This window comes from Ranitomeya variabilis, chromosome 1 (assembly GCF_051348905.1).
Source record: "Ranitomeya variabilis isolate aRanVar5 chromosome 1, aRanVar5.hap1, whole genome shotgun sequence".
Classification (NCBI taxonomy): Eukaryota; Metazoa; Chordata; class Amphibia; order Anura; family Dendrobatidae; genus Ranitomeya; species Ranitomeya variabilis.
The window spans coordinates 398,262,881-398,288,863 of NC_135232.1; the positions used below are offsets into that span (position 1 = coordinate 398,262,881).

Here is a 25,983-nt window from a genome sequence, read left to right on the forward strand (position 1 = left end):
CCCAGCACAGGCATCAGTGTGTGTGGGTGTAATATATATGTCATATGTATAGTTGGCTGTGTGTTTTGGGATCATTGTCTTGCTGAAATGGACACACTGCTCTTTCTTTCTGTAAAATATTTTAACATTACTAAAAATATACCAGATTTAAATTTTTTAAAAAGTTGCGAAGGTCTTGAGACAGATCACCGATTTGACCTATTGTGAGATGTTTCTTGTGTGGCACCTTGGTAATGAGACCATCAGTAGAACCAGCTGTTATTTTTCACTAAGTGGCAGGATTGCTTTCTAATTACTGATAGATTATTGCAGTGTTAGGATTTTTCATGGCTTTTTGCATCCATTTCTTCATGTGTTCAATAGTTTTTCCCCGTGTCATTTCTCATTACATGTAACTTAATTTATGGCCATCTATAGTTTGATTTCTTTGCCTGTGTGAATTGGATGGGTTGTAACTGATATCTAGGGAGAATTTCATGTCAATAGCACCTTTAAAAATATATTTACTTTGAAAATTGGTGACATTATACACACGGCCTGTATATAATGGATTATGACGCTGTTGTTGTGTTCCGGATTAGGCTTCATTCCGATGTCTCTTTTTTCTATTTATTTTTTTGTGCCTATATAAAAAAAAATTGTTTTTCAGCAGTATGCTGGATCCGATCTCCTCCTACTCATGGTCTATGTCCACTTTTATCATCAGTGTGGCATCCATTTTTCCTGCAGGCAAAATGTTTTTTTCTAATTTTCTCCTACCCATTAACCAGCAAACAAGCACAGCACCCGGATGAAACATGGCATTGCTGTCTATTTTTTATTCAACGACTGTTGATTAGAATTAGCACGTTTATCCTTGACGCAGATCATAGATGGACATGTCATGCGCACACTGTATTGTGATGGCATCCATTGTTGTGTTCTTGTTTAACTACATGATTATACATTGTTTGGATTTCATTTCAAGGATACGAGATTCATAAAGCCGAAGCAAAGTCAGAGTCAATGTGATCACTAAACAGCCTGGCTCTTAATTACTGATCATCATGTACAGAAATGCAAGTGTGGGACAGGTTACTGTATCTAGCCAAAGAAATGACCACACCAGAAAGAAGGTCAAAAGCGGTACAATGGTTCACATTTTTAAAATCGCTTCCCTCAAAGTTAATGGCTCTGTTGGGGTCATGCAGACTTACATTTTTCAGGGATTCAGACGGAAGCCCCACAAAGAGTAATTTATGGGGTCACTGACAGGATCTGAACCCGGCCCAACACTGACACAAAACCAGGCCCCTTTAATGCTTTAATGTCTATTCAAGCTATCCAGCACGTTCCAATCATTTGTAAATGAGCTGCAGTAGGCCTAAGGTTCATTTAATACAATAGTACCCCTCTATCAGTCAGACATGGCCATTCAGCTGGGGAGGGTCTTACAAAGAATCCCAGCTGTCAATGTTATTTCGTGAAATTAGGTTTAACAACGTGAATCGGTGTATTCACTTCAATCAGAAGACATAACATGTATTGTCAGGGATTTCCTGGAGCAATGTCTGAGGCCTACGAGACCTGGAATGGTGACATGCATCAAACCAAAGGGGAAGAATGGTTACAATCCATCTCCTGCTTGCAAGCGAATCCTCCGGAATAAGATGGGAATAAATCACATGAACTGCCTTGAGAATCCCAAGGGCATCCTTGCAGCAAACTAACAAATTAATCACTTGGCTGACTGGGCATTTTTAAGAGACAGACTTTCTTATACAAAAGGAAATGTTACCAAAACAAGCAGCAATTCTTAATTCCAGCATTTAACACCGGCCGGGCATTAAAGACAAAACAAAAAGGCTGAGAAGGTTAAACGTTATACAGAAGTCCCATCATTGGAAGGGCCAACTACAAGGCCAGGCAATTCTCGCCTGGAAATCCTATGTCTAGGTATTTGCCATAATGTATTGCAGTCTAGGAAAGCTCCCCTTGCCCCAAACAGACAGTTATGGGTAATCTGTCATTTCAGAGGGAAAGGTCGCCATATACAAATACTTCTACAGTTCCTGCAGGACTTAGAGTAACTAATATTTCATTTTTTTAATCAACTTTGTCTAGCATGGAAAGTTATGAAACACTATCAGATTTGTCTATTTCTGTAAGTCATGTCCAAACGCCTGCTGTTCCTCAGTCTGCCCACCTTTACCTGCATCGATATCGGAACATACTCATTTGGAGTACAGATGATGGCAGTGAAAGGGTCAGTTCAGTACTTGTGTCTTAGGCTTCATTTAGATGTGTTTTTTTTTTAACATACTAGAAAAACAGACCTAGTTTCAGAGTTTGGTGAGAGTTTCTTCACCTTCTATCAGTGAAAAACAGACTGCACATTGGAGTACTGACCGATTTCTTTCACGGACTCAGACTTTCACTACAGAGTTTGATCTGACACTCTGATCAACAGTGGATAGGTCTCCGCGATTTTGCACAGACCACTCAGTCCTCAAACAATCACAGACATGTGAACAGCCCCATAAGAATACGGTCAGTGCAAACAAAAAAACAGAACTAGTACGTAAAAACGGATATGTGACTGAGCCCTAACTCTGTTAAGTAAGCCGCAGGACATTGTTCTGCTGATCACAACACTCAGAGGAGGAGACAAGTGCTGAACCCTTCCACTGCCAGCATCTGTACTCAAAATGTGTAAAATCTGCTAAAAGCAGGCAAATAGACTGGGAAAAAAGTAGGGGTTTGGTAGTGACTTAAATGCAATTATTTTTTACAGAATTCAATTTTTCACAGTGGCCAAAATTATTTTAAGAATTATTAAAAAAAAGGAAAAAAAAAAAGGAAAATGTAGTTACCGTACTCTCTAATAATAACTGTATATGCAGTAATATCCTCATCCAAGTGGTCACTCAGACATTTACTGAAAAAAAAAATCCCCATTACAGCAATGCTACTGATCCAGTGGTCCTCAGCACTTCTACAGCTCATGGCAGGACTTCCATCATTCATGTGATTGATGCAGCCCATCACTGGCCTCAGCAGTCAGGTGTTCACATACCAAGCACCATTGCTGAGGTCAGGACCATGTACATTATATCACTGCTGCAAGGACTGGTGGGATTTATTGGAAATGTAGTGCTAGGTTAGCAGGAATGTGAACATTGGAAAATTGTTTAGAAGAAAAGGGGACGTGGCTTCCTCAAAAAAAAAAAAAAAAAAGACGTGAGCTAATATTCTACACAGTGTGCCCAAAAAATATGCTAACATGTCGGCGAAAAATTTCTGGCAAGAATTAAGCCAACTTATGGGTGATGTAAACTTGGACCAAAGAGTCTAAGGATGCAACAGATACAGAAGGAACCACCATTATACCACTGGCATATTTTAAGGATGTCTAATACGGTAATTATCACGATGAGGAAGGTGCTCACTATAATGAGTCAAGGTGCTCAGGAGAAAAATAGAAATATATAAAAAATAACTCCGGCACACTTTAAATAATGAATTTCAAGATTTCACAGTTTATTTTCCATTGTAGTAAGAAAAAGGGTTTCAAAAATTGTGAATAAATGCATATATCTTCAGTACACTTGATTTGGACACATACAATTCTTTTCTCAACGTTTCGGCTTAAAACGCCTTTTTCAAGAGATTAAATGTCCTTTTATGGGTGTGAAGAACGTGGCGCGGAAACCCACTTAAGTAGCAATGTCTCACAGAGATACGGTGTCCGTAATGGAGGACCGGGGAACTGAGACCGTTATGTGGAAGGCACAGATGTGCCTTCCACATAACGGTCTCAGTTCCCCGGTCCTCCATTACGGACACCGTATCTCTGTGAGACATTGCTACTTAAGTGGGTTTCCGCGCCACGTTCTTCACACCCATAAAAGGACATTTAATCTCTTGAAAAAGGCGTTTTAAGCCGAAACGTTGAGAAAAGAATTGTATGTGTCCAAATCAAGTGTACTGAAGATATATGCATTTATTCACAATTTTTGAAACCCTTTTTCTTACTACAATGGAAAATAAACTGTGAAATCTTGAAATTCATTATTTAAAGTGTGCCGGAGTTATTTTTTATATATTTTTTTTATATAATACGGTAATTAGACAGTATTGAAAACTATGCCTTGTTATGCCAAAATAGGTGTGAAATGTACGCAGTCAGTTTCATAATTTAGTAGAAGCCCATCAATGCTTTTAGGTCTTTGGGTAAAAAAGTAAAGCCGACTGCTAAAGTTGTGGCTTGTGTCAGGCAACATAACCCCAGCTGCCCAATGTAGTGTCCTTTCACAATACTGTAGATAAAATGTGCACCATTCACTTCTAGGACCTCAAGGAGAGAAGATGGTAATTATGGTGCAATTACCAGTTCTCTGCTTTTCAGGGAAGTTGGGGAAACCGCATCACGTCTAATTAACAGGGAAATGTTTTCCCATTTTCTGCAGTGTAAACCTGGGGTGTGGGTCTTGGGCTATATGTTCACAAGTTGCGTTTTTGCTGCTTTTTTTAAATGCTTTACAGTACCAGCAAAAGCTGTGAGTGTTCAGAAATCTCATGCACACACATTTTTTGGCCTGACTGAATTGGAAACCTGCTGTGTTTTTGTAAACTGAAGCACGTCACTTTCAGCCATAAAAATACAATAAGTGCAAAAACACAGGTATGTCTACGTTCACATTTGCGGTCTGCGCCGCAGCGTCGGGCGCCGCAGCGTCGCCGCATGCGTCATGCGCCCCTATATTTAACATGGGGGCGCATGGACATGCGTTGCACTTGCGTTTTGCGACGCATGCTTCACTGCGGCGCACGCGTCCGGGCGCAGAGGACGCAGCAAGTTGCATTTTTGCTGCGTCCAAAATCAACCAAAAAAAGGACGCATGCGTCGCAAAACGCAGCGTTGTGCATGCGTTGTGCTGCGTTTTTGTTTGCGTTGTGCGTTGCGTCGCCGACGCTGCGGCGCACAACGCAAATGTGTACGTAGCCTATCAGATTTTGCTGCAAAAACCTAAGGAAGTTGCATCATGTCTTTTGGGGCACTAAAACTTTATCCGCACGCACAAGACAATAAAAACGCAGCAAAACAGGCTACTTGTAAGCAGCTTTCCTACTGCCAAGAGAGAAGGCTTTGCCTTCCGGAAAAAAATGCAGCAACAATGCAATGTGTGAACACAGCCTTATAGCACTCCCCCCTCCTTCCCCCCCCCCAAAAAAAAAAAAAAAATGGTATCAAAGCATAGAAATATTTTTTGAAAACGGGGTGATGACATGTAATAAAATGCATGCGCTGGGGTTTTAAATCTAAACTAATTTGTGGGATGGCGCTTTCAAGTGTAAAAGGAACCTCCAATTGCCCATTTTCTGATCCAGTTAGTGGAGCTGGCACAAAAATTGGTGCTCAAAGCAGCTTCATTTTAGGAAACCTTGGGCGTCCACCCCTTTGATATATCTATCAGATGTTTTCTAAGACTAGTAGTAGTTTAGAATAAAAATGTACACCTTCTACTAGCCAGTTTGTAAAATCATAGGCTTTTCATTAGAAAAAGGATTACTAACAAACCTTAGGAGTTCCATGCCATAAGCAGTGCATTCCCACGCGAGCGCCATCATGCGTATGGATCATATATATAACCGCTTCTCTGATTGCCTCTATCATTTCCTGAAGGAAAAAATAAAAAGAATGGGGTATAATTGGAAAACCAAAGCTACTAGTGGCTTTTACACTGCTGTGATAATCAACCTTGAATTCTTATGTAAGCATGGCTGCAAGTGCACCGATATTGGGAAGATTCTCGGCAAGTGTATAGATCCTCTAGGTCAGTGATTTTCATCCTTTTTTGAGCCGCGGCACACTTTTTATACTTAAAAAATCCCGGGGCACACCACCAACCAAAATGGCACAAAATGACACTAAAACAGTACATATTCTACATATAGTTAATAATATAGATTCTAAATGTATTTATACTCACTCAGTGTGAAACCTGGGCCTGTTTTGATAAACACAAAAGGGATATCCTGGCAGGAATGGTGGAAAGACACACACGAAGCTCTTCCTCAAAAGTTCTCCGTCTCTCCCTGTTTTTAGTTTTTTTTTGTGCACATGCCCTAACCCTAACCCTACCCCTACCCCTAACCCTACCCCTAACCCTAGTTCTAACCCTAGTTCTAACCCTAACCCTAGTGGAAAAAGAAAAAAAAATATTTTCTTTTTTTTTTATTATTGTCCCTACCTATGGGGGTGATAAGGGGGGGGGGGGGTCATTTACTATTTTTTTATTTTGATCACTGTGATATAACCTATCTCAGTGATCAAAATATACGTGGAACGAATCTGCCAGCCGGCAGATTCGACGGGCGCATTTTGGAAGATGGCGGCGCCCATGGAGAAGACGGACGGACACCGGGAGGCCCGGTAAGTATGAGGGGGGGGATCTGAGCATGGGGGGTGGATCGGAGGACGGGGGGGTGGCATCGGAGCACGGGGGGAGCGGGCAGGAGGATGGGGGAGCGGACAGGACGACGGAGGGGAGCGGAGCACTGGACGGAGGACCGGAGAGGAGATCGGTGGTGGTGGTGGGGGGGTACATAAGTGTTTCCAGCCATGGCCGATGATATTGCAGCATCGGCCATGGCTGGATTGTAATATTTCACCAGTTTTTTAGGTGAAATATTACAAATCGCTCTGATTGGCAGTTTCACTTTCAACAGCCAATCAGAGCGATCGTAGCCACGTAGCCACCCCCCCCTTGGGTGAAGTACCACTCCCCCTGTCCCTGCAGATCGGGTGAAATTGGAGTTAACCCTTTCACCCGATCTGCAGGGACGCGATCATTCCATGACGCCACATAGGCGTCATGGGTCGGATTGGTACCGACTTTCATGACGCCTACGTGGCGTCAAAGGTCGGGAAGGGGTTAATGAGCTGCTGCTGACTTAATGATTATACACAGCATTATTGGCGGGCATTACCTTGGCGGCGGGCAAATGCGAGAGTCTCTCCGCTCTCAGGATGACGCGCCGGCCTCGGTGACGTCATTAAGTCGCGCGAGCGTTCAAAGCTCGCGCATGTGTTATTCCGTGACTGCGCATCGCTGCGCATTGCCGGGGAACAAAACAAAGGGGGCACCATAGTTTGGGGAACTTTCCCCGCGGCACACCCGACCATGTGTCGCGGGCACACTAGTGTGCCGCAGAACACTGGTTGAAAATCACTGCTCTAGGTTATGACCCACCGAGCACACCGATGATCTAAGTTAATTTTCTCCCTCTAGCTGCTGCCCCAGTAAGGCACGAAGCAGAATTTTAGCTGTAGATTATGTCTGCCATGGAATAGCGATTCTGGACATGTCGGGTTCCCTTTATCACTTTATAAAAAAAAAAAAAAAAAAAACACGATACAGTGACTTGACAGCTTATAAATGTAATATACGTACCGATCTAACTTTAGAACTTGCATGGGTAAAGAAGTCCAGAAAAACTTTATGCACCAACGAATGCTTGATTACAGCTTCCCTGGGGATACATAAAAGGATGGGATTATGCACCATTTTTCTATTCACACACAGATTCCACTGTCACCACTCACTACAGTGACACGTTGTAATTTAGCAATAGACAACACAGCATTGCTATTGTGCATGGCGATTCATGCTCCAGCAATACAATCCTACAAGTGCCGGTCAACAACGCCTTATGGGGGATTATATAGAGGAGTTATTAAAGCAATATCTCATGAAAAGTGACCTCGGATCAGATCTGTGCCACAACCTCTTAAAAGCATAAGTAATAAACTGAAAATGATTATTGAGGGAAAATAAAGGACGTGGAAGTAATTAAAAGGGGTGACCCACGTGTCAGCAAGTAATAGGATTTACAAACTGTCTGGGCCAAAGTGTAGAGCCAGAGCGCACAAACCAACTATGTATATAGCAATAACTCACCACTACAGAGTAGATCCTGCTAGTGAACCCTAGAAGCAATCCCTTGTCTAGCTGTCCCTACGTGCTGCGTATAAATGTTACATAGTGATCATTTTGCATATGTTAAGGCCAATGTCTGCTAGAATAATTAAACAGTATTTCATTTTGAAGGTAAAAGTATGTGCACATGACATCGTTAAGACATCAGCAGGCCCACCGCTGGTCGTTTTCCTTAAGACCTTCGACTGTTTGTTAGGCAATCCCTGTATGTGTTACAGCTGTCGAACAGCCGCTAGGTATACAGGTGCGGGGACTCAAAACACTTTGAGCACACCGAAACTACTGTTACTTTGTTAGTCTTCAACCTGCAATCAACTGATGTCTTGTACTATATACTGAAGTAACAGTACTGGAGTATATAGGAAAAATCACTGTCTCCTATGAATACCGTAATAATAGGCCAGGCCATGATAACCCATTGGCACCCCACTATCGCATCACAGAGGGTCCCATGGGCACTTTGAACAGCGCACAGCCCGATTCGTGCACTGAGAATGCCACTGTCAGATCAACTGTGACATTTAAAGTGTCAACAAGGGGCAGAGCAGAAAGACAGCCATTACCTATCAAGAATAACACAGCCTAAGCTTCTGAACCTGGTTGAAAGAAGGGGACCCAGACACCTTACCGGTACGTCATATGTTGGGAAGGGGTTAAAGTTTTCAAAACGGACAGTGAAGCATACAGAATAAGAAGAAGTTTCATAATTTTTTTTCTTCCCATTTTTATTACACAAAAAATAAACAATTATTTGTAATACAAGATGCATATGCAGTATTATTACTAGAACACCATCCATCCCAACACCCTTGAACTATTTATTTTTTTTCAGAAATGGCAATATACATAAAAAATAGTCCATTCGTAGAAAAAACAGTAGTGCACTCACCAGTCCTCTTGTTATACGATCCTTTATTTAGAACATGTGCAGGTAAAATATAGGGAGAACGTGGAATGAAAGGAAGACGGCCGTTTCGTGCTGCTGCACTTCAACGGGTCCAGGACCCGTTGAAGTGCAGCAGGACGAAACGGCCGTCTGTCCTCTGTGTGTACGTACACCCTGCCTGTGAATCCCAGCCCCGCAGTGTCTTATGATTTATTCATACTACGGGGCTGGGATTCCTGGGCATGCGCATTGCGTGTCTAAGCCTCTCACCCTCTCCCACCGCCTGCTACAACGTGTGCATCCTCAGGTGATCCCTCCTCCGTGCAATCGCCTGGAACCTTGCCAAATCCTCACAGCTGGTGTGTGTGTGTGTGTGTGTGTGTGTGTGTGTGTGTGTGTGTGTGTGTGTGTGTGTGTGTGTGTGTGTGTGTGTGTGTGTAGCAGGCGGTGGGAGAGGGTGAGAGGCTTAGACACGCAATGCGCATGCCCAGGAATCCCAGCCCCGTAGTATGAATAAATCATAAGACACTGCGGGGCTGGAATTCACAAGCAGGGCGTACGTACACACCGATGACAGACTGGCAGCGCTCACTGCGCCTGCCCAAGGCAGGAGAAAAGAGCGCAGGCGCCGCATCATTTCAAAACAGCGGTGAGGAGGTGGCGCCCGGCGCCAAGAGGATTTGAGTGACGGCTGTGTGGCGTCTAAAGCAGGGGGGAAAGGCCTGCCTCCTTGTCTGAAGACAAGGTATTTAGGACAAATTATAAAACTAATTATTTCGGCAGTTACAGCACCGATAACTAAAAGAGCCACCTTGTCAGAATGCAGCATTACTGCTGCACAAGGTGGTTCTTTTAGTTAAAAACGCCTGGGGGGAGGGGGGCGGGGGTGACAGGTTCCCTTTAAGTACCAAGACTACTCAAGTGCAACTAGTGTAGACCTCTTACTACACAATGGGAAATGCACTTGATGTCCTCTCTAGTTCCGCCAAATCCTCTTCACGTGCATGTTCCACAAATCTCCCCAGACCTGGCCAGGTTCTTACAGTCATATGCTAAGTTATACTTACACTTTTTAGTCCTTCACATGCTCCACATTCTTACAAAATACTTTTTTTCCTTTTTCCTTTAATATTTTAATACTAGTCTGCTTGATTAGTTTCTTATTTGTAGTCTTTCTCCAGGAACCTAAGAGGCTCCTTTTTCAAACTGACCTATCCAAGATATTGGGCTGTGATGGAGGATTGCCCATGTACCGACAATTCTTTTACTTACTGTATCTCATTGCTGGTTTTATGTAGTGCTCGCTAAAATAAGGGCTCATATTTAGTAATACAACTTCTATATATGTGCTGAAGGGAGACAGAACTGTATGTTTGGGATTTATGACCTAATAACCCGTGTGGCAGAGCTGGTATTTTAGAACATATGGACAGGCTACTGGAAGTGCACGTAATTCGATTTTATTGCAATGGACATCAAAGAAAAGTCCAATGGCCAAAGAACTCATAAGGCTAATGTCCATTTACACTCTGAACAGATCTTTAGGACTGAAGTGTAACCTAGAGAACCATTATTTCAGGATAGGTGCTCTATCTGGTTAACCCCTCCCCAACACACACACTTTTTACCTTCCTAACCAGGCCAAATTTTTGAAGTCTGACCAGTGTCACTTCATGTGGTAATAATTCTGGGAAGAGAGAGGAAGAGGGCTTAAACTCTATAGCGCCTCCTGTTGGAAGCAGCGATCCTGCAAGTCATTATCGACCCTTTAATGAGTCTTGCAATATTACTTTGGCTAAAAGCCAAATTAGAATCTCAATTTGCAGACACGGTATTTCAGTTATTGGCCCTCCTTAGAGAAAATTATGAGAACTGATTTGGCTAGGTGAGAGGCTCTGGATTGGGGTCTAAGACGAAACATTTCTCTTTGTGGAGCGACATCCAATGTTTCCCAGTTATTCGGAGACTTTTTTCATAGCACATTGTACTTTATGTAAGGCTACGTTCCCATTTGCGTTGGGCGACGCAACGCATGCAAAACGCATGCACAACGCAGCGTTTTGTGACGCATGCGTTCATTTTTTGAATGATTTTTGGAGCAGAAAAAACGGCATCATGCAGCGTCCTCTGCGCCCTGACAGTTGCGCCAAAATGACGCATGCGTCACAAAACGCAAGACAACGCATGTCCATGCGCTCCCCATGTTAAATATAGGGGCGCATGACGCATGCGTCACTGAGGCTGCGCCGCACAATGCTAATGTGAACGTAGCCTTAGTGGTAAATTTGGGTCGATATGTTTTGCGTTTGTGAAATTTGCAGAATTCTGGCGAACATTTTTAAAAATTCGCAAATTTTAAACTTTGAATATACCGTATATATCCTTAAACCAGTTAGTCATGCTTTACAAAATAATAAACATTTCCCATATGTCTACTTAACATCTGCATAATTTCTCAAACCATTTTATTTTGTTAGTTTGTTAGAAGGGTTAAAAGATTAGTAGCAATTTCTCATTTTTTCAAAGAAATTTACAAAACCTGTTTCTTTAGTGACCTATTCAAATTTAAAAACGGACTTTGAGGTGGCCTATAAAAAAATTGATACCATTTTAAAAACCGCACACCTCAAATACTTCAAAACCGCAGGAAATTTGTTTAACCCCTCAGGTGCTACACAGGAATTAACGCAAAGACAAAAAAAAAAACCTTGTAATTTTTACTCTAAAATGTCGCAAGTGTTACACTTTTACAAGGAATAGCACAAGAAAAAGAACCCCACAATTTGTTACCCAGTTTTTTTCCTGTCTTTTGAGTGCGCCAATTCCCCACATATATTCACAGAAAGCTCTGTTTGGACAAATGGCAAGGCTTTGAAGGGAAGGAGTACACAAATTTGGCCAAAATAAATTGCGGGCACTATGTAATGCGGACCATATAGTTTGCTACGTACTTTCTTCTGAGTGAGGCAATACCCCAAATGTAGTAAGAAAGTTCTGTTTGGACACACAGCAGGGCTTGAAAGGGAAGCAGCAACATTTGGTATTTGGAATGTAAATTTGGATGGACTAGTTTGCAGACACCATGTCTCATTTGGAAGGTCCCTGAGGTACCAAAACAGCAGAAACCCCCACAAGTGACTCCAAATTTCACAATGGATAATACGAAAAAAATGGACCCCATAATTGTTAGGCAATTCCTACCAAACACGAAGATACCGTATATGTGGTCAACAACTGCTGTTTGGGCACATGGCAATGCTCGGAAAGGAAAAAGTGCTATTTGATTTTTGGAGTGCAAAATTTGTCTGGAATAGATTGTGTACACCAGGTCGCATTTGCAGAGCTTCTGACATGCCAGAACAGCAGAAACCCCCAAGTGACCCCATTTTGGAGACTAGACACTCATGGAACTCATGTAGGGGTGTACTGAGCATTTTTAATCAACAGGTAATTTACAAAATTCTTTAAACATTTAGATGTGAAAACAAAAACTTACATTTTCCACTAAAATTCTGTTTTCGCAACAAATTTATAATTTCCACAAGGGGCAATAGGAGAAAATGGACCCCATAGTTTGTTATGCAATTTATACTGAACATGGCAGTACCCCATATGTGGTTGTACACTACTGTTTGAGCACACGGCAGAGATTGGATGGGAAGGAGCGCTACTTGACTTTTAGAACGCAGATTCGGTTTGAATAGATTGTGGGCTCCATTAGCTGAGACCCCAAAGTGGAAGAACAGTCAAAACCCCCACAAGTGACCCCATATTGGAAACTTCAACGCTTAAGGATTTATTCTGAAGAACTGCAAATATGCCAATTTGGTGCCCATACATTGTGTCCAGCTTGTGCTTCTAGAGACATGCACCCCATAAATTGTTAATTGGGCTCTCCCTGCTACAATAATTCCAAACATGTGGTCACTTACTGCGGTTTAGGTACAGTGGGGCTCAGAAGGAGTGGGGCATTTGGATTTGGGAGCAAAGATTTTACTGAATGTTATTTACGGGTGTTGGAGCCATGTTGTTTTTCCAAAGTCTTTGTTCTACCAGTAACCCCGATATTTCCAGTGCGAGATGACGGACCTGAGTGGGGGCTGGTTTTGTGAAAGAAAAGGTTTTCATTGGTAACATTTTTGGCTACATAACATTTTTTGATCGCTTTCAGTATAAACCTGGGATCACATTCTTGTGTTCTACACTGAGCACTTATGTCAGTTTCCATATAAATCCCACAAAAATGCTATTCAGACCCCAATGGAAAAACACACTATAATGAAGCAGATGGAGACACTTTGGAGTTCATTTGGCGTCTGCTCCGATGGGATCTATCTTTTTAAGAGTTCACAGAATTGTGGTCGTCTACACCTGTGTGCTAAAAAGACGCCTAAAATGATGCAACACCACTGGATCAGAGACTAGTTGGAGCCGAAAGAGATTCCATCTGCCTCATAAGTGTATGGTTCTCGGGGTTTTGCCTGAACTCGCAGTTTTGGGGATGTACACGGAAACCAAAACATAAGCGCCCTGTATAGAGCACCAGATCAATATGAATCGAGCCCAAATCCGATTTTTGGGAGACAGAATGAGCAAGTCAACAGCAGTAGAAGAATAGTTATTACTTTTGCACGATTCACAGTGCGGTATAAGTGGTAAGACGATTATTCTTCAGGTAGGTGCGATTACAGCAATACCAGATTTCTCTTTTGTCTTACTGCTATATCACACACTGTATTTTCTTGACTATGAAAATTGTACATTCACACTGAAGGCATCAAAACTATGAATTAACAAATGCGGAATTATATACTTAACAAAAAAGTGTGAAACAACTGAAATTATGTCTTATATTCTAGGTTCTTCAAAGTAGCCACCTTTTACTTTGATGACTGCTTTGCACACTCTTGGCATTCCCTAATGAGCTTCAAGAGGTAGTCACCAGGAATGGTCTTCCAACAATCTTGAAGGAGTTCCCAGAGGTGCTTAGCACTTGTTGGCCCTTTTGTCTTCACTCTGCGGTCCAGCTCACCCCAAACCATCTCGATTGGGTTCAGGTCTGGTGACTGTGGAGGCCAGGTCATCTGGCGTAGCACCCCATCACTCTCCTCCTTGGTCAAATAGCCCTTACACAGCCTGGAGGTGTGTTTGGGGTCATTGTCCTGTTGAAAAACAAATGACGGTCCAACTAAACGCAAACCGGATGGAATAGCATGCCGCTGCAAGATGCTGTGGTAGCCATGCTGGTTCAGTATGCCTTCAGTTTTGAATAAATCCCCAACAGTGCACCAGCAAAGGACCCCCACACCTCCTCCTCCATGCTTCACGGTGGGAACCAGGCATGTAGAGTCCATCCCGTTCACCTTTTCTGCGTCGCACAAAGATCTCAAATTTGGACTCATCAGACCAAAGTACAGATTTCCACTGGTCTAATGTCCATTCCTTGTGTTCTTTAGCCCAAACAAGTCTCTTCTGCCTGTCCTTAGGAGTGGTTTCCTAGCAGCTATTTTACCATGAAGGCCTGCTGCACAAAGTCTCCTCTTAACAGTTGTTGTAGAGATGTGTCTGCTGCTAGAACTCTGTGTGGCATTGACCTGGTCTCTAATCTGAGCTGCTGTTAACCTGCGATTTCTGAGGCTGGTGACTCGGATAAACTTATCCTCAGAAGCAGAGGTGACTCTTGGTCTTCCTTTCCTGGGGCGGTCCTCATGTGAGCCAGTTTGTTTGTAGCGCTTGATGGTTTTTGCCACTGCACTTTGGGCAAACTTTGAAAGTGTCCCCATTTTTCGGACTGACCTTTATTTCTTAAAGTAATGATGGCCACTCGTTTTTCTTTACTTAGAATTTGTATTATGGCAAGAAAAAAGCAGCTAACAGTCTATTCAGTAGGACTATCAGCTGTGTATCCACCAGACTTCTGCACAACACAACGGATGGTCCCAACCCCATTTATAAGGCAAGAAATCCCACTTATTAAACCTGACAGGACACACCTGTGAATTGAAAACCATTCCCGGTGACTACCTCATGGAGCTCGTCAAGAGAAAGCCTAGAGTGTGCAAAGCAGTCATCAAAGCAAAAGGTGGCTACTAGGGTTGAGCGAAACGGATCGTTCATTTTCATAAGTCGCCGACTTTTGGCAAAGTCGGCGTCTCATGAAACCCGACCCGATCCCTGTGTGGGGTCGGCCATGCGGTACGCGATCTTGGCGCCAAAGTCGCGTTTCGTATGACGCGTTTAGCGCCATTTTTTCAGCCAATGAAGGAGTGTGGGCAGAGTGATGACATAGGGGTTAGGGGCGTGCACGCCTATGATCATTTTAGCGCTTGTGCGCAGCAGGGATTTGCAATGTGTAAAACGAAATTTTCGGGGCTGGGACGGAGGGAGAGAGAGGGAGAGAGAGGGAGAGAGAGAGGGAGGGAGGGGGAGAGGGAGGGAGGGGGAGAGGGAGGGGGAGAGGGAGGGGGAGAGGGAGGGGGAGAGGGAGGGGGAGAGGGAGGGGGAGAGGGAGGGGGAGGGGGAGGGGGAGAGGGAGGGGGAGGGGGAGGGGGAGAGGGAGAGGGAGAGGGAGAGGGAGAGGGAGAGGGAGAGGGAGAGAGAGCGAGAGAGAGCGAGAGAGAAAAAAAAAATCCCCATTGACGTGCATAGGGTTTCGTGTTCCGGCCGATCCTCGACTTTTCGCAGTAATCGGCCGATTTCGCCCGACTCGACTTTTCAAAAAGTCGGGTTTCGCAAAACATGACTCGACCCTAAAAAGGTCAAGGTCGCTCAACCCTAGTGGCTACTTTGAAGAACCTAGAATATAAGACATATTTTCAGTTGTTTTTCGTTAAGTATATAATTCCACATGTGTTAATTCATAGTTTTGATGCCTTCAGTGTGAATGTACAATTTTCATAGTCATGAAAATACAGAAAAATCTTTAAATGAGAAGGTGTGTCCAAACTTTTGGTCTGCACAGTATAAATATAAATATATATATATATATATATATATATATATATATATATATATATATATATATATATATATATATATATATATATATATATATATACCGTATTTTCCGGCGTACAAGACGACTTTTTAACCCCTGAAAATCTTCTTAAAAGTCGGGGGTCGTCTTGTACGCCGGGAATCGCCTTGTACGCCGGGTGTATATGGTGGGTGGGGGGGGGGAGTGATCCTGATGACGACGAGGGGGCGTCTCACAGGAAAGTGAGTATCCCCCATTACCTTATCATAGCGCTGCAGCGTGGGGTCTCTGTGCTGGGAGCGGCGGCTGCTGTGCTGTGCTGTGGCGGCTCCTCTTCTGCAGTGTGGGGCCTCTGGTGCTGTGGGGCGGTGGCGGCGGTGGCGTATCTTCATGCAGTCGGGGCTCCTCCGGCATCTCAAAGCCTAGAAGCCCCGCCGGCAACTCCATCGGTGTAATGCGCTGGCCTCCGGGAAAATGGCCGCTGCTTAGATTCAGATCTCGTGTCCCGAGAATTCGGGACGAGATCTGAATCTGAGCATGCACAGCCCCCAGCGGCCGGGCCACCGCATCGCACCTATTGAGCTGCCTCCGGGAAAATGGCCGCTGCTCAGATTCAGATCTCGTCTCCCGAGATCTCGGGACGAGATCTGAATCTGAGCAGCGGCCATTTTCCCGGAGGCCACCTGACCGCATTGTACCGATGGAGTTGCCGGCGGGGCTTCCAGGCTGAGATGCCGGAGGAGCCCCGACTGCATGAAGATACGCCGCCGCCACTGCCCCACAGCACCAGAGGCCCCACACTGCAGAAGAGGAGCCGCCACAGCACAGCAGCCGCCGCTCCCAGCACAGAGACCCCACGCTGCAGCGCTATGATAAGGTAATGGGGGATACTCACTTTCCTGTGAGACGCCCCCTCGTCCTCATCAGGATCACTCCCCCCCCCCCCCCAAAAGGCACATATTCACCGGCCCTATAAGACGACATACGGTGTATAAGAAGACCCCCAACTTTTAAGAAGATTTTATTTTTTAACTGGTAAAGTTGGGGGGTCGTCTTATACGCCCAGTCGTCTTATACGCCGGAAAATACGGTATATATATATATATATATATATATATATATATATATATATATATATATATATATATATATTTTTTTTTTTTCATGTTTTGGTGAACAGAGCTGTAGGAGGGCTTATTTTTTGTTTGACGAGTTAGAGACTTATTTTGCACCATTTTGGGGTACATAAAGTTTTCTGATCGCTTTTTATTCCAATTTTTAAGATGCAGAATAAACATATACGAACAATTAAAGTAAGTTTTTCTAAGCAATTTGCTTGTCGGGTCAGTTATATTACAGCGATACCAGATTTATAAATAACACTATATGTAGAGGAGAGGATAAAGCCACCACAAGCCGAGTATAATCCAGATAAAATATATTTTGTTATTAGATTGTAAATTAAAAAAAAAAAATGAATAAAAGTCTGCTATGTTCCAAAATACGGGGAGCAAGGTTAACAATAGTGCCAAGTGATTAATCCACAATAAGATACAATAAATACATAAAAAATACAAAAAGTGAACAATAATATGAAAAATAGGTGTTTTGATCTTGTGGCTGATAGTTAGTCAAATAGCACTCATGGAATGAGTATGAATATAAAGTGCAACATCATTAGAATATCAAAACTGAAATATCAAGTTACCACCAGATAAATTAATACACAATTAGATGCAACTTCGATGGTTCCTCAGGTAGTAAATCCTGTTGTGCAAATCACAATCAGTAATATAGGTGCCATGTGTCAGCGTACTTGCAGTGAGCAGCTGCATGCTCTCAATGGATAATTTCACACTGAGGCAGGATCCTGTCTTACGGACAGCAGAAAGTTATGAAGATAGGCACTTACATGAGCAGAAGGCTGGTAACCTTGGCGACCCCGTCGCCCCCAACGCACGTTTCGTTAAATTAATAGGGAGAAATGGGTGGCCGATACCAATGACGCTTTTTCAGAGGCAGAGCAGGACAAGGGAACAAACAAATCAACAGACCTAAGAACTCTTTTTTGACCTCACGCCTGCTATAAAGATTACTTAAAAGTCTTGGTGGGAGACACAATCATTGGAGACTTATATTAAACATAGAATAATTCCCAGGGGTTTGAGATTGTCCATCACAATAATAGTGTATTTATTTCAATATACTTGTCCCACTGATTAAATAGGAAAGACTAAATGAGAATTACGGAGGAGAGTGGGGGAGCACCTGGGAGATATTAATAATGCCCTGGATACCCCTATCTCTAGACATGTGAGGCATGTATATGGTGGGGGGATTTGGACTGTTTCCACTTTATGACTATGGAGGTAGTCACACCACCAAAAAGGGGGGAGGGGGGTTGGGACAGTCTGTTCCTACAAAGGGAGGCTAAGTGGATCTATCGTATGAAAAGTGTATCCCGAATGGTCTCAATGAACAGCTGCAGTATGGCGGCTTTTTGTGAACCCCACTCTTCTCCTTTCAGTGTTTTTTGGATTGGTTACTCTGTTCCGTGTTTTTTATGATCCATGAGAGAAAACTGCTATAACCTGGATAAGAGTTGGCCTAAATCAATTATGTTTATTGCATCATGAAAAAAATGTATAGATTTAAATCTTGAATATGATTTTGATTTAGGTTGACGACTTTGCTTTATATTATTACTATTAATTTCCCCCCAGGTATAGAATAATTGTGAGGCTGATGCAATCCCCCTCCTTCATCCCACCTACTTATAGATGGAAGCGCCAGAAAAAGTTCCCCCAGAAGTAAAACAATTACTGAATAATGTTGGAAGGAAGTGGAAAAGTAAAATGTGTACGGCGCATGCGCACGGGGAATCGCATTTGCGTCCCAGCAGAGTGGAGGGGAACTAACCACAAGCGGTGTCATGATATAATTGGCGCATGTGCGGGATGGTCCGTGTGTGAGATTAACCGCACTTGCGTCTCACACATACAAAGAAGTGGATCCCGGGATTACCTGGAGGTACCCTGGTGGATGCCTCAAATGGAGGGGCGGTGGTGATGTTTCTATGGCGGATACCGGCTCCGTGACTCACGCAGATGGGCATCATTCCCACGCCGTCTTTGACCCTTCATTTTGTTATTATAAGATAAGTCCTTTTCTTTTCTATATGGACCTAAGCAAGTATGTTCTCCTGATGAACCGCATGACGGAGAAACGCATAGAGTATATACATACTGGAATTACTGTATCTAGGATTTAAAGATAGAAGCTGGAGTACCTTGATAACCTATATTGATTAATCAGTTTGGGGGATATGTGCAATAATAACGTGTTATCTGCCTATTAATGCACACAAAAGTACTTTGGAGGGGTGGAACATGAGGGCACCTCTCCCCCTCTTTTGAATTATGGATCCCAATGCTCTATCTGAAGTATCTACCATTCTGGAGATTATGTGCAATATTTGATTACATCTGCATATACCTATATAATCTCTTTGTTGCGGTATACTGATAATTTTGCTCTATCAAAGCATGGGAATGATTATCAATATGTGTACATTCCTGATACTATATACCTACATACTCAAGTATAAGCCGACCCGAGTATAAGCCGAGGCACCTACTTTTGCCATGGAAGACTGGGTAAGCTTATTGACTAGAGTATAAACCGGGTATGCACTGTCCCCTCATCCCTGCCTTAGTATGAATGCCTCCCCCGTTCCGTCCCTGTATGCATGCCTCCCCCATTCCCTGTCCTGCTATGAATGCCTCCCCCATTCCGTCCCTGCATACATGCCTTCCCGTTCCGTCCCTGTATGCATGCCTCCCCCATTCCCTGTCTTGGTATGAATGAGCTGTCCGTGCTTTCCAGAGGACTCTCATTTTGTCCTACTAAGGCCCTGGATAAAACTGAACTCTGCAGTGATATGGAACATTTTTTCAGGACATTTTTTTCCTATCTACATGCAAAAAGGAGAATCTAATTCCCAAAGGACTCTGGATTACAAACCCAATTCTTCATACCTACAACACCCATTATGCACAGAACCTGTGTCACAGGACTTCTGAGAGATTAAGGAATCATCTTTTGCATGTCTGCTACAGCATAAAGAGTAAAGTCCAAGGGCAGTTTCAATCTCTGAGGAAAACACTTAGGCTACTTTCACACTAGCGTCGGGCTCGGCCCGTCGCTGTGCGTCGGGCCGACGTTCCCGACGCTAGTGTGGTCTCCGCCGCACAACGGGGGCAGCAGATGCATTTTTCCAGCGCATCCGCTGCCCCATTGTGAGGTGCGGGGAAGCGCGGGGAGGTGGGGGCGGAGTTCCGGCCGCGCATGCGCGGTCGGAAAAAGCGGACCGTCGTGAGCAAAAAACGTTACATGTAGCGTTTTTTGCTCCCGACGGTCCGCCACTGCACGACGCATCCGTCGCACGACGGGTGCGACGTGTGGCAATCCGTCACAATGCGTCGCTTAATGTTAATCAATGGTGAAAAAACGCATCCTGCAAACATTTTTGCAGGATGCGTTTTTTCGGCAAAACGACGCATTGTGACGGAATGCAGTTAACGCTAGTGTGAAAGTAGCCTTACAGAAGACACAGAGCAAAAATTACAACAATATTACAACAAACTACGGACCCATCTAATTCATAACAAGGAAAAGAAACTGCACAGATTGCGCCTCAATTCAGGACTCTATGCAAACAGATACAAAACAAAGCCTAAACCTGACAACTTGGACAACCACTCCATTCCAGACACAAAAGCATCTAACTGTGTCATTAATCTCTCAGATTATAAGCCCAACAAAGTGGAGCTGGCCGTGCTTTCCAGAGGACTCTCATTTTGTCCTACTAAGGCCCTGGATAAAACTGGACTCTGCAGTGTTATGGAACATTTTTTCAGGAGACTGCGTCTGAGGGAATATTTCAATGATACAGAAGATTCAGAACCCACCTGGACTGAAGGAAAAGGGATCCTAACAACAAAGAAGAGGTCAGACTGGACACCTCCACCGGGACGCAACCCTTATTTGGATAACTATATAGACTCCTTCAGACATTTGATAAAATCCACCATCATAGACACTAACAGGACACAAGCATCCAACATCAGTGCCCAGGAGAGAAAGGCCATACAGTCTCTGAAAACCAACAAAGAAATCATCACCAAACCTGCTGACAAGGGTGGTGCAATAGTCATGATGAACACATCAGGCTATATGAGGGAAGCAAACAGACAACTTATGGACACACGCTACTACAAAAAATTGGAGTCGGATCCTACACAGGACTATTACAAGGAACTAAACAAGTTAGTATCTTGTTTGCCCGACGTATCCATAAGAGCCTATGACCTGATACCAGAAAGTCCAAGAACAGGGACATTCTACATGCTTCCCAAAATCCACAAATCTGGAAACCCAGGAAGACCAATTATTTCATGTGTGGGCACCCTTACTGATCTGGATGGGTAGAGGGTGTTCTTAAACCCTTGGTAAAGGATACACCCAGCTTCATTCAGGACACAACTGACCTATTGAATAAACTATCAGCAATAGGTCCTCTACCAGAAGGTACCATCCTGGCCACCATGGATGTGGAATCTGTGTACTCCAATATCCCACACCAGGATGGATTAAATGCTTGCAAATTCTTCCTGGAAAACACAGGGACTGATGCAAATTCTGTGGTGAAACTTATAAAATTCATCCTCACCCACAATTACTTTGAGTTTGCCAAGAAGATCTATCTACAGGAGACTGGCACAGCAATGGGAAGTTAAACGGCCCCACAGTATGCAAATCTTTTCATGGCCAAGCTTGAAAGCGACTTTTTGTCCTCATGTCCCATCAGGCCTCTGGCGTACTACCGCTATATTGATGACATTTTAATCATCTGGACAGAGTCTGAGCCACAGCTAAAGACGTTCCATGAACAGTTTAATCAATTTCATCCCACCATCAACTTGACACTCAACTACTCCTGCACTGAAATTAACTTTCTGGACACCATCATTAAGCTGCAGAACAATAAAATAGAGACATCCCTGTATCAGAAGCCAATCGACCGTCCAACATACCTTAAATGGGACAGTTTCCATCCAAAACACATAAAAAACTCCATTGTCTACAGCCAAGCCATCAGATACAATCGTATACGTTCCAACCCAATGGATAGGGATGAACACCTTGGTCACCTCAGAAAGACCTTTTTGAATCAGGGCTACCATCCAAGAACAATTGAAAATCAGATCACAAGAGCCACCAGAATATCAAGGAATCACCTGCTACATTACAAAACTAAAGAAGAAAATAACCGGGTACCTCTAGTAGTTACCTACAATCCAAATCTGGAGGCGCTAAGGGGAGCTGCACGGAAATTACAACCTTTACTGCAAAAAGATGCCCGACTACAAGCAATTTTTCCAGACCCCCCACTACTGTGTTTTAGGCAGCCCCCAAATCTAAGAAGCATCATTGTCAAGAGCTCCCTGTCCTCTCCAACAGCTGCAGGTACCTTTCCTTGCAACCAGAAAAAATGTAAAACCTGTCCATTTATAATGACCACGGACAAGATAAAGATCCCCAATTCACATCAGGACTACAAGATACCAGGTACTTTCAGCTGCGTCACATCTAATGTGGTGTACCTAATCATTTGTACTAAATGTCCAACTGGGGGTCTGTATGTGGGGGAGACAGGGCAGAAACTGAGAACAAGGATGAACTCTCATCGCCATACAATAAGAGAAAAAAGAATGGATATACCTGTGGCAATACATTTCTGTCTCCCAAATCATAACATTATGGACATGAAATTACTTGTATTAAAGGGAACCTGTCACCACGTTTTTGGAAGATGGGATAAAAATAGCGTTAAATAGGGGCAGAGGTGGGCGTTACATTAGTGTGTTTGTTATGCGTTTATTACCCACCTAAGTTGCCGAAATACCTTTGCAAAGTCTCCGTTTTCGCCTGTCAATCAGGCTGGTCTGGTCAAAAGGGCGTTGTCTTCCCCCAGATTTTGCGTAGTTTTCCGTTGGTGGCGTAGTGGTGTGCGCATGCCCAAGGTCCCGAATCCTCTGCCAGGGGATTTAAAAGAGCGCGCTGTTCGTTATTTCATTGGTGATCGGTGGGCGCGGCCATCTTCCTTTGGCCGCGCGTGCGCAGAAGCGGCGCTCTGCTGGCCGCGGCTTCAGGAAAATGGCCGCGGGATGCTGCGCGTGCGCAGATGGATATCGCGGCGGCCATTTTCCTGAAGCCGCGGCCAGCAGAGCGCCGCTTCTGCGCACGCGCGGCCAAAGGAAGATGGCCGCGCCCACCGATCACCAATGAAATAACGAACAGCGCGCTCTTTTAAATCCCCTGGCAGAGGATTCGGGACCTTGGGCATGCGCACACCACTACGCCACCAACGGAAAACTACGCAAAATCTGGGGGAAGACAACGCCCTTTTGACCAGACCAGCCTGATTGACAGGCGAAAACGGAGACTTTGCAAAGGTATTTCGGCAACTTAGGTGGGTAATAAACGCATAACACACTAATGTAATGCCCACCTCTGCCCCTATTTAACGCTATTTTTATCCCATCTTCCAAAAACGTGGTGACAGGTTCCCTTTAAAGGGTAACTTCAAATCGCAGAAAGACAGGAGAGTCTGGGAATATAAACTGATGACGACCTTTGACACTCTAAATGCAGGAATGAATGTGTCACACGGATTTATGTCTTTTTACATCAACTAATGAACTTGCCCATCAGACCATGTGGGGTCATCACAACAGAACCAGACCCTAATCACAGGACAATAAAACAATCCTTATCTAAGAATTGGCCCAATATTTATGGACGTAACTGTTTATCACCCATGGTAATTCTGCTTCATGTCACCTGGCTTATCCATGGTTTTTTTCCCCTCCCTTTTTTTTTTTTTTTTTCTATACTATGTTGTGCATAAATATGTGATTCTTCAGAATTTGTTTTAGTCTTTGCCTGATGAAGAGACCTATGTAGTCTCGAAAGCTTGCAATTTGTTACCATCTTTTCAGTTAGCCATTAAAAGGTATCAACCACTGAGGACTCTCAATTCTAAATATTTTTCTATTTCTATCTACTGGCTAACACGGTACCAAGATATTTTTCTCCCCCGTTCCGTCAATGTATACATGCCTTCCCCGTTTTGTCCCTGTATGCATGCCTCCCCCGTTCCGCCCCTGAATGCATGCCTTCCCCATTCCCTGTCCTGGTATGAATGCCTCCCCCGTTCCGTCCCTGTATACATGCCTCCCCCATTCCGTCCCCATATGCATACCTCCCTCGCCCCTGTCCTGGTATGAATGCCTCCCCCATTCCGTCCCCGTATGCATACCTCCCCCTCCCCTGTCCTGGTATGAATGCCTCCCCCGTTCCGTCCCTGTATGCATGACTCCCCCCTTCCTGGTATGAATGCCCCCCTCGTTCCGCCCCTGTATGCATGCCTCCCCCATTCCCTGTCCTGGTATGAATGCCTCCCCCGTTCCGCCCCTGTATACATGCCTCCCCCATTCCGTCTCCATCATTACACGCATGCCACTAAACAAGCACTGTGTATGCAGCTATAGGAAGCGCTAACGGCTTCCTCCTCTATACACAGCAGTCATGTGATTGCTGTGTATAGCGAGGGGGCTGCTGTGTAACAAAGTAAAAAATAAAAATGTAACTGTCAATCCAAATAGTGTCAGATATGTAAAAGTGATTGTTGCCTGTTCTGTAACTAGTTCTTAAAAGGAGATTTTATTTCCCTTCAATATTGGCAGGTATCAACAACTAAAAAAATATTTAACAGAGACATAAAAATTAATCCCCATGTATAAATAAAAAAAGTTGCAAAAATTACTTGAATATCCAAATGAGAAAAATATTTTTACAGCTCTTTAAACAGCATGTACCAAAAACAGAAAACAAAACTGAAAATGTGTTTCCAGGAATGGGGGTAAATGGCCCAGGGTTTGACTGGGACTAACATTTATTATTTTATTTACTCACTTATATAGCACCATTAATTTCATAGCACTTTACAGACATCATCGCTATCCCCATTTGGGCTCAATCTACAACCCCTATCTTTAGGTCTTTGGAGTGTGGGAGGAAACCGGAGATCCCGGAGGAAACACATGCAAACACGCATTCCTTGGTGGGATTTGAACCCAGGACACCAGTGGTGCAAGGAACAGTGCTGTCCTAACCTTAAAATTCTATTTGTAGGATAGGAACAGAGCATCTCTGTAGATTGCCATCACTGTGGAAAAAAAGACATGGACCGAATACCCAACAATCACACATTGATTTATTGCGGCTCAGAAAAAATTTGCAAAAGTGAACATGAGGTTTTTAGTTTAACTCTCTGATCAGACTGTATGAAGCCTGCTGCCACATCACGGCGAACCTCTGTGGGTCCCTGACCTAAAAAGTGCAGTGCCATGTGCCAACTACCACTAAGGGACAGCACATCAGCAGCGGGAGAGACCTCATGACACCCATGCTGCATAGCAAAGTCATCATAGCTCCAGGTAGCACAACCCCACAGCAATGGCTGCCACACAGCACCAACACCAAGTGCAAGGAGCTAAACAACTCGCCTTCTACATGTTCTCACACTGCGAGAAAAACAGGTGGAATCTCTCTTGCATTTTCCTGATAATTAAAAGCAACTAGGTCAAGCGGGAGGGAGTGCTGGTCTAAGTAAAAACAATAATGCAACAGTATGCAATATGTAACTGTAGTAAGAAAAGTCATGGACCGCACATCCAAAAGTCCTACATAGATCTACTGCGGTGAAGCAAAAATGAACAGGAGATTCTTAGGACACATTCACATGTTTAAGTATTTGGTCAGTTTTTTACCTCAGTATGTGTAAGCCAAAACCAGGAGTGGGTGATAAATACAGAAGTGGTGCATATGTTCTATTATACTTTTCCTCTGAGTGTTCCACTCCTGGTTTTGGCTTACAGATACTGTGACTTGGGCTACTTTCACACTAGCGTCGTGCACTGCACGTCGCTATGCGACGTTGCGGCGCACCGACGCTAGCTGTGGAAGTGCCGCACAACGGGGGCAGCGGATGCGGTTTTTCAACGCATCCGCTG

The 25,983-nt window shown here is 43.8% G+C and overlaps 1 protein-coding gene across 1 annotated transcript in view; it reads right to left on the reverse strand.

The window, feature by feature from the left end:
- The window catches only part of PUM3 (pumilio RNA binding family member 3), a 159,595-nt gene that overhangs the window by 75,100 nt on the left and 58,512 nt on the right, over positions 1-25,983 (reverse strand). The window contains exons 10-11 of the mRNA XM_077249131.1: positions 7,437-7,515; positions 5,561-5,659 (exon numbers count right to left, since the gene is read on the reverse strand). Coding sequence (XP_077105246.1) covers positions 5,561-5,659; positions 7,437-7,515 — 178 coding nt within the window. The remainder of the gene's footprint in view (positions 1-5,560; positions 5,660-7,436; positions 7,516-25,983) is intronic.